The 11,045-nt window shown below is 43.6% G+C and overlaps 1 protein-coding gene across 1 annotated transcript; it reads right to left on the bottom strand.

Annotated features, from left to right (window-relative positions):
* Nucleotides 1–1,286: 1,286 nt before the first annotated feature.
* On the bottom strand, nucleotides 1,287–8,297 carry LOC137664194 (osteocalcin-like). Its single transcript, XM_068402006.1, has 4 exons — nucleotides 8,184–8,297; nucleotides 6,300–6,335; nucleotides 4,210–4,279; nucleotides 1,287–2,651 (listed from the first exon to the last, which is right to left on the bottom strand). The coding sequence occupies exons 1-4, from the start codon at nucleotides 8,248–8,250 to the stop codon at nucleotides 2,522–2,524; spliced, it is 303 nt and encodes a 100-aa protein (XP_068258107.1). The 5' UTR covers nucleotides 8,251–8,297; the 3' UTR covers nucleotides 1,287–2,521.
* Between the last annotated feature and the right edge of the window lie 2,748 nt (nucleotides 8,298–11,045).

Below are 11,045 nucleotides of genomic sequence, written 5' to 3'. Positions count from 1 at the left end.
CAGCCCATACAGAGATCTGGTGACACAGAGCAGATGACATGATCAAGGCCTTCGTGTGCAACTTCCCAGAAAAAATATTTACCGAAAGGGAGAGAAAAATATAGAAGTAACAGAAAGATGCAAATATAGACAGGAAGCTTGATTTTATTTTTTAGGAAACAAAACCATATAACAACAACAAAACCACTAACTTGTTAGTACAGCAGATATTAGGATTTCACTAATCTCTCCTGTATTTTTCCCAGCAAAATTTTCACTGCTTTCAATGAGCACTTTGTTCATTTTTACTAGGTGGCATTCAGAGGAGAGCTTTGCTGTGAGCAGTGAAGCCCCATCAGTTTATGTCAACAGGAGAACCAGTCCCAGGTATTTGACCAAGACAAGCAGAGTTACTTATTAGCTGTCTTCGCCTTGACCTTGTATTGACAAGTCATAGAACCTTGCCAAAGAGGTGCTGACACTCACACTGGCAGCCATGTCAGTGGCCTTATCCCATGTCCTCACTTCAGGGCAAGGTCTTTCAGAGAAATGCTGAACTCGGTAGATAGTTGTCTCCATTTAGCCCACACCTAGGACTAAACAATAACCAGTTGTTCTATCATCCAATGTCCCCTCCCTAACCGAGAAAGGGAATTGGGAAAGGGAGGGAGACTTGTGGGTTGAGATTTAAACAGATTTAATAAAATAAAAAAAACTAATATCAATACTAATACAAAAGACACAAAGTTATACTTAGCCCATAGAGTAGTGGCAAGTCCCTTTAGGGATAGTAACTGTTGAAAAGAGATGGAAAAGGAGAAAGAGGGAGAAGAGAGATGAGCAAAAAGCCCCCCAAGCTTTCCAATTTATAGTGAACCTGACATTAATGTTATAGAATACACCTGTGGGCCAGCCTGGGTCAGCTGCCCTGGCTTTCACTGGTAATAGCCTTGATCACCATGCCACAGCTGGCCACAAACTAAAACAAAATGTAATAGAAACTTTATTCTATAATTTTATCCCCACAAAACCAGGACACTGGTGAATCAGGAAATGCCTGGCCTTTCTCTCTCTCACTGTCACTGTGTACTGGGATCGCGACCTAATTCCAGTGTAGTCACTTCTGATTCATACTGGGGCACAGGAGGGGAGAAGGAAGCCTCACACACCTGGATCCTGCTCTTCAGGGTTCACAAGAGCAGGCTTTATCTTCTAGGCATCCCCAACTGCAGATAAAGGTTGCACAGAGGAACAGAGAGAAGCAGCACACCAACCTGCTTTGCACAAGCAGTATTTATTGCAGTTAGCGGCTGGGAATGGCTTACACACAACCAGAGAGATTTGGTCTTTCTCAGTCTCCTGAGGGTCAGCAGTCCCTGTCCTTTGAGATGGGCTCTGCTATCTACCTCTCAGAGAAAGAAAGCTGCCAGATAACATCAAGGGAGGCTGTGCAGAAAGTTGCTAAGGTATAATATTCATACAAGGGGATAGAATGAAGTAGTGCAGAGGGAAGGGGATATGTATATAAATACACACAGGTTTTTTATATATGTCTATGAGAGAGATACAAGCTGCCTTGAATAAACCAAATGCTGACACAACCTCAATTCATTCCTGAACGGATTTTCTTTTTGTTTATTTCATACAGTTCATTGCTTTTTGTTTGTTTGTTTGCTTTTTTTTTGGAGCTGTTTAGACATTTTTAGTTTAAAGCATAAATACTAAAACATCAGAGAGGAACAGATTATTTTTTTTTTCTGATTGGGTATATTCAGTTTCAACAGAAGCCAATTGTAACAAAAATAACAAGAGATTTCCAAGTTATTTTTTACAGAGAGTTACTGAATGCAGCATACAAATGGAAGGCTTCATCTAAAAGGACTCCTCAAATGTATCTTTGGGGATTTATCTGTTGTTGCTATACAGGCAAGTTTTGTGACAGTATAATCAGAAAATTGTACCAGAAACTGATTTCTGGCTATGTAACAGTATTTCCACACTTCTGTCCTTGCAAAATAATGCTACATTGGCACATATTTAGGGTGACTTTTCTACCTGAAAATACTGAACTTTCCTAGTCATTGTACCAGGAGGCAGCTGTTCCACCTTCTTCCCAGTGAGTATCCCAGGATCAGATCCATCACACTTACACAGGTTGTGACATTCTCCTTCTATAATCCTCACGCATTTTGCAGAAGACGACAAAACGTCTTGTTATGTTTCTAAGATACACATTGATTTTCTTGAGACGAATCACAATTTTTTCACCTATTGTGTCCTGGGGATTCAAATGGAAGGAGGTAAGACAGAGTCTTCTCAATAATTTCTGGTGAAGCTCAAAATACCACAAAAGATGACTGAAAAGAAAGATTTGTGATGAAAGGAAGAAAGCTAATGCAAGCTCAACAAGTGGGATAATTATTGCCTTGGTGTTCTGAAGAAGTCTAGATGTTTTTCTTCCCTCCTTCCCACCCACAATATTCTTCCTCCTGGGGGGTTCAGAGCGGTCCCAAGCAAAATGAACGAAGTGACCGTCCCATCCTTAGTATCTCCCAAAGAAACGGTTGTAGGCCAGGGAAAATCCTATTTGGTCAGAGAGATAGTCACAGGGGGGATAGTTTTCACAACGCTCATGCATCTGCTCCATTGGACTTTTGTAATACTCAAAGTACCTGGAGTAGACAAAGAGAGAGATGCCATTCGGCAGGTTCAGTAGATGCAGTTGGAGAGGTTTCACACCCATGGTACTAACATAAGGAGACTGATTCCCCAGGGTGCCCCAACCGGGGACTTCTCATGGTGAGTTAAACATCTGCTTACATAGGGGTGGACTACTTAATGCTTGAAAAAGTTGGAATTTAACTGAACTTAAAGCAATTGCTCTTGAGGTTTTAACAGCAAAGGAGACCACAGAATCAGTTAGGGTTTATTTTTTGTCCCCAACCCCATTCCCCAACTACCTAGGAATCTTTGTTGTTGTTGTTATTTATTTTATTTTTTACTTAATTATTTCCTGCTTACCTTTATTTGCTCCCAGTTTCTGCTCACTTTCCTGCCAGCCACTATTTTCCTTTAGCTTAAGGACTTTTCTCTCGTCATCCTCACTTCTGTTGTTGACAGCGATACTATCCCCACTCAGCTTTTGTTTTGCCGGGCTAAGCAAGCCCAAATCTTCTAGTCTCAGCTACACACTCTGGTTGCACTTCTCAACTCCTATTCCAGGTTTGGTTAATCTTTCCTGCTACAGAAATCCAACCAGTATCTCACGAATTTCTTTATTTCTGTGTTGGAAAAACCCTGCAGCACCCTTGAATTCCATTTGTTGCATCCATATTTCCAGACTAGCCTTACCTTGTGATCAAATAATACACCAAGTTGTCTGTCTACTTCAGTCCTTACCGATTAATGCTTACAGCAAAAGCTACTTTTACAATGCACCACCTGTAAGGTGTAGTCAGTACAGTCAGCACAGTTGCTACTACTGAATTTCATCTTGTTTTTAATCACTGCAGGTTTCAAAATCAACCATTTCCTCTGCTACAATACTTTGATCCTCCCCTCTACAGATGGGGCCTCCCAGTCTTCTGTTAGCTAAAAACAACATTATCCTTCTAGTCCAAAGACAGACTGAATAAAAATTCTTTTTGCCACAGGTCTACATGAGACAACAGCTTAACAAACTCTTCCAGGAAATATATTAATACATTCTTGGATGACCTCAAATTTCTCCAAATGTTTATAGCTAGGATTTCTCCAAAGCTTCATGCTTAGAATTTCTGCACAAATGGATGTAGGTTCTACAGCTCCAGAAAGAACAGCCATTCTGATCTAGCTTCATCCCTGCAGCAGAGCTGTGCTTCCTTTGTAGGGAACCAGAGACAATGACCAAGGCTCTGTGATGCTCATTATGCTGGAAATCAGCTCTGATGACCCTGCAGGTTAGAGCAGCTTCTAACTTGTATCCTGCTGTCCCCATGGCTAGCCCAGACAGATACTACTGTCTCCCTGTGAGGAATAAGGGTCCATCTATGAGGTCTCAAAAGGATATTTATGAAGAAAAGGACCATTTATCTATCAATCAGTGTCTCCTACAACCTTTTTGCTTCTACACATGAAGATAATGACATAAATGTACTTCAAATTAATGCCTTGTCATGTCCTGTTGCCTTCCCACCCCCTCTTCAGAACAGGTCCAGAGTCCAGCTCTCAGCCTGACTCCTGAGTTGTTACCGTTCATACAGGCTGGATCTCTTCTGCCTCTTCACAAAGGCATTGGCAACTTCCTTTTTAATTGTGATGCCTACCAAGAGAGAACACAGCAGGTTAGAGATCCAGGGCCCTGGTCTATGCAAAACAAAGACCAGTCTCACTTCTGAAAAGGGACAGTTTTCTCTCTTCACAAGCAGATGACTGTCATGGCCCATCCTAATTGCCCATTCATCTCTCCCCACCCCACTGTCCACTCAAAGCCCAACAGCTCAGCTCCTTCCTCGCTCCAACCTGCACATCTACGTGGAGCAAGGGCCTTTTCTGTCATAAACTCTATTCCCTCATCACACAGCATAATCTGAGTCCACAGCAAATGTGCAGAAGGCAAAGTCATGACAGCATAAAATATGAATAAGGAGAAAATGAAGGGAATGGCACCCTCTCTCCTTAGCCTGCTTGACTTCAGGGTCTTAGCTCCCTTTCTATATTTTGACTCAGACTGAGAGTGATGTGGGATACCAGCTGCCAGGCCTCAAAAATGCCTCTAATGAACCATAAGCAACAGGCGGCACATGGAAATACCACTGCTCACATGTGCAGCGTTCCATGAAAGGTGAAGGGTACAAAATAATGACAGCAAACATCACCCAAGGAGAAATACACCCAGGAGGTGCAAAGATCCTGGTGTTCAGGACTTGAGGAACATGAGAGGTCTTTCTGCCATGACAGCATCGGCCCCTGGTCTCCACTAACACACCATGTCAGAGCAGTTGCTTATCTGCCCTCTTGGATTTGTGGTTGTGCAAACACTGGGGTGCTGTGGAGCATCCCACAAACAACAGGTAAAGCCACTTCACCCCCTACTCCCAGACAGGGCTCAGCACAGCACAGCCCAGCCTCTCTCCACAGGGTGAACCCGCAGCAGCACAGGTGTGCACAGATGCCAGCACACCAGCAACAAAGGCAGCTGCACACCAGTACATGTTTCTGCAGATAAACTGGCAAACTGTCGCTGTCACTGTGGGAAAGCAGTTTCCAAGACCTCCGCCTGTGAGGAGACAGGGGGGTTTGTGCCCTTCCCTCATCATCACAGGGTGTTTGATCGTGTTTCTGTTTGGCAGGTACCCCCTCTCGAGCAAGCTGGGGTTTAGTCTGGATCAAAATACCCACTACACAGAGACTGGCAATTAATGAGCTGTCAGAAATCACCACCTTTCCCTGAACACTGTTTGCATTTTTTTTCTTTCCCAATCTGTGTTTGCATTGGCTCACTGCAGAAATACCAGCTTTCATACTCCCCAGCAGCAATGTTATCCTTTAAGGTGTGAGAAAGGAAAAACAGGGAAGAACAAGGGGCATTTACCATACAGATTTCTGCCAGGATCAGCTTGCTGCAAAAGCTGTGAACATTCCAAGATGTGCAAATCTCCATGTCCCAGGGGACCTGACAGAAGGGGAACTGCAGCTTTTGGTAGCAGCTAAGGCAGGCATTTGCTTTCAGGCTCTCCATGTTGTGGGGTTTGGCAGGGATGTCACAGCCTGTTGCAGTGTGGCACCAAACCTTTCTGTTCTGTGATCCTGCACACCAGGCTGACTGCTCAGTCAACCCAAAAGACCAGTGCCTAGAGGCCCTGGGACAGGTTCTGCTCTCTTAACACTCTGAGGATGCAGCAGTCACTTTGGATAGGTCTCTGAGGCCAGCTCAGAGAAGAAGGGAGACTGGCCATGTTGCTCCCCCCACACCAACCTGTTTCACAGAGGGGAGATGCATCCAGCTGCTAACAACCTGCAGGACTCGCGTCTTGCCTGGGGGCTGCTCAAGGGTTGTGGAGATGCAGGCTATGGCACTAGCATACCTGGGGCGATGCTAGGCTGACAGTGCAGGGAGGTTGACCTCCCTGGTGTCTCCTGCCCCCATGGCTGTGAAAGGCAGCCCCTCCGTTTGCTGCAGGTGCTCCTGCACCTCAGGGACTGAACCCCTGAGGGAGCAAAAAGGGAGCAGCGAGAAGGACTCAGCATGGTTCTCATTCATCCCTTGAACCTATCAAAGGGAAGAAGAGAAGTAGATGCAGGAGAATGGAGCTGAGCATTGTTCACAACAATATACTCACTGGCAGCGCTGGGAGTCTCTGAGGGGTCTTTGGGATCTGGAAGACAGACAGACAGACACAGAGGAGTTTGCTTGTGAGTCACCCTTCTCTGCTCCACTCTAACTGAATCCCTCTACCTACTGGGTGGATCCAGCTCTCCCCCTTTAATAAATCCCAAATAAGGGGTTTATTAACACGCACCATTTAGGGCTAGACTTCCTCACCACATCAGAATTCACCCGTTACGCCTGGATTTGTTTGATTTCAACTTCGTCTGAGCCAAATTAAATGACACAATAAACATATAACCACTGTGGAAGCTGGAGGAAGACCTTCCTCCTTCTTCCTCCCCACCCTTGCTAAGAGCAGGGACAGATAGAGCTAGGGGACCATTTCAGCAAAACCCCAAATCTGGACAAAACCTGAAGATAGCTGAGCATGTCCTCTATCTTTGGAAAGAGAAGTTTCCTTAACTCTAGGGAGAAGTCACAAGCCATTGATAGGGAAGAGAAATAAGGCTAAAAATTAGGAACAACTCTGTCCTCACAGCTTTCTGGCTCAGGGTTGAGGCACGTGGCTCGCCAGCCCTCCCAAGAGGAATTTACACACTGTATTTCTGTGTTCAGTCCTAATCTTAATCCTCAATACTCCCTGCAAACACACAAGCAAAGCATCCTGGAAGGTCTCCTAGTCTTGGCTCTCCCACACTGCCTTATTTCACATTTTTTTTTCTTCCAGTGTTTCACCATACTTTTTTTCAACAGTGTCAGATGCACCCAAGTCACCAGGTATTTAGCATTAAGTGTATTTATGGGCAGAAAGAGAACTCTAGAGACCAAAAACAATAACAACAGTTCTTAAACAAAAACTTTGTGTGAAAAATGTTGTGTGTGGTTCTATTTTTAAGCAATGTATACATTCCTTGGATTTAAAAAAAAAAAAAATTAGAAGTTACTCCAAGGCCATTAAGCATTCTGGAACATAATAATGACTAAAAAAAAGCAGGTATATACTCAAGAGTGAAAAAAATGAGAAAGAGACTGACAGAAGGAAAACACTGATCAAACAAAATATATTTGCCAGTATTGAATCATGATGTATCTGATGCCAAGGACTGAACAAAATTTGACTCTGAATGAGATAATACAGGAAAAGACAGAGCTCTTTTCTGCTTAGCTTCTCTTTTCCTGCTGTAAAGGGAAAACACTTGTTTTTCTGTTCTTTCCCCCCATCCTTCTCTCTTCATCAACTATAGAGCTGCCACTGCATTACTATCTCTTCATCATGAAAAGTCACCATCACTAAATCACCTTCAAAAGTGATGTGCTCCTATTTCAATGGGACAACTCTCTGGGGTTTTTTAACCACCAATAGGAGGCTTTTTTTCCTTCAGAAGTTCTCCACATCCCACATTTCTCTGCAGGTAAAGGCTTGACTTGGTGCCTATCTCTGCCATCCTACAGCACTCCAGGACTGGCAGGCACAAAATCCCTTTCTCTGTGGTTGACACAAATCTGCCTGTAGCTCTGTTTGAGCTCTTACTCAAAAGTGAGCATCCAGCATACTTTTGACAGTTCACCTAAATGTTAAACTGATTTAATGCTTAAACATATTAAAATGTTCAAATTCTCTGCCATAATTCAGTGGTGCAACTGTGGGGGCGGGGAGGGCAGGGTGGCTGACCAGTGGAAGAAAGTGCCCAGCAAGAGATGAGGCTCTCCATCTCCCCAAGCCCTCTCTCATCCATGACTCTGCCTCTTCGACATAGATCTGAAGTTGTGCAATGACTGGCAGTGCACCTCCTCCCCCCAAAACTGCGTCTCTCCCAGGCTGACAGGAGGCTGAGGGCAAGCTACAGGGTTTAGCAGCACTCCCAGGAGCCTTCCCAGGCAGACATCCCCTTACCTTCCTCACAACAGCAGAGCACTGCCAGAGCCAGAGTCACGATCAGCGGTGCCAGCAGACTCCTCATGTCGTCTTTGGCTGCGCTCGTCTCCCTAACCTCAGAGCTTTCCTGGAGGTTACTGAACTACTTCGGAGCTTGCTTTCAGGCAGCAGCTTATATCCTGTGATGTCCTGAAGAGATCAGAGCTCTGGCTTGTGTTCCTGTGTCTGAGCTCCAAAACAAAGCCTGTCCTTTGGGCCAGGAGATATTGGGTCCTGGCAGCCATTTTGACATCCATCTCAGGACTCGTGGCATTTCCAGAAGATTTTATCTGAGGTTTTGAATGGGACTGTTGAAGAAAAACAACTGGATAAAAAAATTGTTTTTATTATAAACATGAAAGTCATTCAGCTTCTTACCAGAAAGCCAGGGGAGAGACCAGCATACCCTGAAGTAGAGCAGCTCCTTTTGTGTGATGGAGCTCTCTCATGTGGAAAATCAAACGAGACTGAACCCAATGGTGACCTTTTTCTCCCACCCCACCCTGACCCATTCCTCTGAAGGCAGAGAAACCCATGAAAGAGTTTGCATAGGGCAAACACACAGTAGATTTTTGCTTCAGACAGTTTCACCAAACCACTTTGGACAGCTGAGATTTTTACACTGTTGGGATCTTTGGTAGTTAGTTTGGGGAAGGGTCTCTCTTTTTTTCTTCCTGGAAATCTTCCTAGTATGGAGGCTGTTAGTTTGGCTTCTCTTGTCTAAAAATCAAATAAACCTTGAAACTCCAAAAGTGTTTTATTCTTCAGGACTTGAGTTGTTGTGGTTGCTTGGTATGTCAAAAGCCCTGCGTGGGCTCTTTCTACAGCCTGTCTGCCAATAATCCCATACTGCCCAAACCCACCAGCCAAGTTCCCAAAGCCATGTTCCAAACACAGCACATGGATCACATTTTCCTCCACCTCACATACAGTCCTCCTTGGCCCCACATGCTGGGGAGACATTCAAGGGTTACAGAATTAAAGCCTAAAAGGCTCCCAAGGGCAGTCAGAGCCATTAGGGATTGTGCCAATCCTGAGAAACACTAGAAAACATTTTTTTTTGAAGTTTAACTCTTCTACAGTCCAGGAAAGACTGAATATATACACTAACAACTTCCAGCAAAAGCACCTTAAAGAGAAACAGTTTGAAAATAAATAAATATCTAAAAATAAAAGGTATTCTAGGAAAGTTATGCTTCCAAAAGAAAACTTGAAAGAATATAAATATACAATTCTAGTAATCCAAACAGCTTTACTTCTCTTCCCAATTTTTCCCAAGCTTTCTAACCAGCGTGTAGTCTCTTAAACGTGTTTGGTTATTGCTTACACTAACAAAATCCCACAGAAATCTCTGGTATTATTCATTATTTATACTAGTAAAGTGGAGGTTGAAATCAACAGATATTTCTGGACACAGACTCAGACAGCACTAGCCCTGTGCCTTCCGTTTTGGTAGTGTCACAGTGTCAAGTCAAACCCAGACACTGCAGACTTGTTGACTTTAGGGTATGAAAGTTTTGCCCTGGTTCATGATCATAAGATCCATGTTCATGGGAACATGCAGAACAAGTGTGGGTGCAAATATAAATAATTTGTATGGCTTTTTTTCCTTAAACTCATTTATCTCTCACTTTTTCCTTTGGACAAAACTATAGCAGCTGTCAGGGCAGAGTTTCCTATCAGAAGTGTTTTCAATAAATAAATCACGTTTCTTTCCAGAAGTTCATCTTCAAAGCTGGCAAAACCTTGAAGCATATTTTGCAAGAAGATGTGTGTTTCTAATGTGGCAGGTAGATTCGGCTCTAGACTTAATTTCACAGAATAGTCAATAATTTGATATTTTATACCTCATAGCCTTTGATAGAGTGCCATGAATCTTTCCCACTTCTATAATTTGCAGGTGCCTGTAGAAGCCTGGAAATGTGAATATTGAAACCAGCTGTGCTGAGCTGAAATAGAAGATATTATGTCTCCTACACACCCCACACCAAGGGGTCTCTGAACTGCTGTGGCTGCTGACCAGCCCAGAACAGTACTGAATTCTTGGCATGTCAGCACTGGTGCTTCTTGGCCTGGGACAGGCTCTGCAAGGTGCCCTGGTGCCAGTGCTGGTGACAACCCGACAGCGGTCATGCTCATTCCTCAATGGGCCGGGAGGTGCTCAGCAACCTGTGCACAGGGTTAGGCCACATCTTGACTTAGAATAAGCTATGAACAGAAAAATAAAATTTTTCTAGGTGGATGAAATTGGGCTTAACCCCAAACACTGGGTTTCTTTTATTTTTTTATTTATCACCTGGAGCCCCTCTTTACCTTTGGTTTCTGCAGAGGTTTTCTAGCACTACCAGAATTATTTCAAGTGGAAGTAAGAGCATGAAAGGGGCTTCCAAAAGGAAATATGAGTAAAGTCTGGATCACACACTCCTTTCTACAGGAGCACCCTACATCAGGACCTGAGGGTATTTGGATAGACAAGACGCAATTTATAGGCTTTTTCTGTCACTAACTCTTGCCCTAGCTTTGTTTTTAAGATTAAACAGGTGTCTTCTGAACTTTGTTTCCCCAACTGAGGACAGATATTATAGATTTCATTTTCAAAAAGTGCATCTCACCCTGCTTTCTGAACATCATGCCATTTTAAGATGTCTTAAGACTGGGAACTGAAATTTTAAAAGAAGCCTCTTGTAGACCCTGGAACAAAAACATTGTAGATCCTTTCAAACTTGTGTGATTGCAATGTAGTGACTTTTTTCCATAATCCACATCAGATTCTATGATAAACAAACTCAGCTTCTTCATGGAAAATTGCAACCCCCCCCCAAATACTGTGACTCATGAGAA

Source organism: Nyctibius grandis, chromosome 5, assembly GCF_013368605.1.
Source record: "Nyctibius grandis isolate bNycGra1 chromosome 5, bNycGra1.pri, whole genome shotgun sequence".
Taxonomy (NCBI): Eukaryota; Metazoa; Chordata; class Aves; order Nyctibiiformes; family Nyctibiidae; genus Nyctibius; species Nyctibius grandis.
Note: the sequence above shows the minus strand (reverse complement) of the source record. Positions and strands in the feature narration are given on the sequence as shown.

Coding starts and splice junctions, on each gene's coding strand:
- LOC137664194 (XM_068402006.1), bottom strand. CDS start 8,250: ATGAGGAGTCTGCTGGCACCGCTGATCGTGACTCTGGCTCTGGCAGTG. Junction 6,336..8,183: donor GCTCTGCTGTTGTGAGGAAG/GTAAGGGGATGT, acceptor TCTGTCTTCCAG/ATCCCAAAGACCCCTCAGAG. Junction 4,280..6,299: donor AGAGACTCCCAGCGCTGCCA/GTGAGTATATTG, acceptor CTCTCTTGGTAG/GCATCACAATTAAAAAGGAA.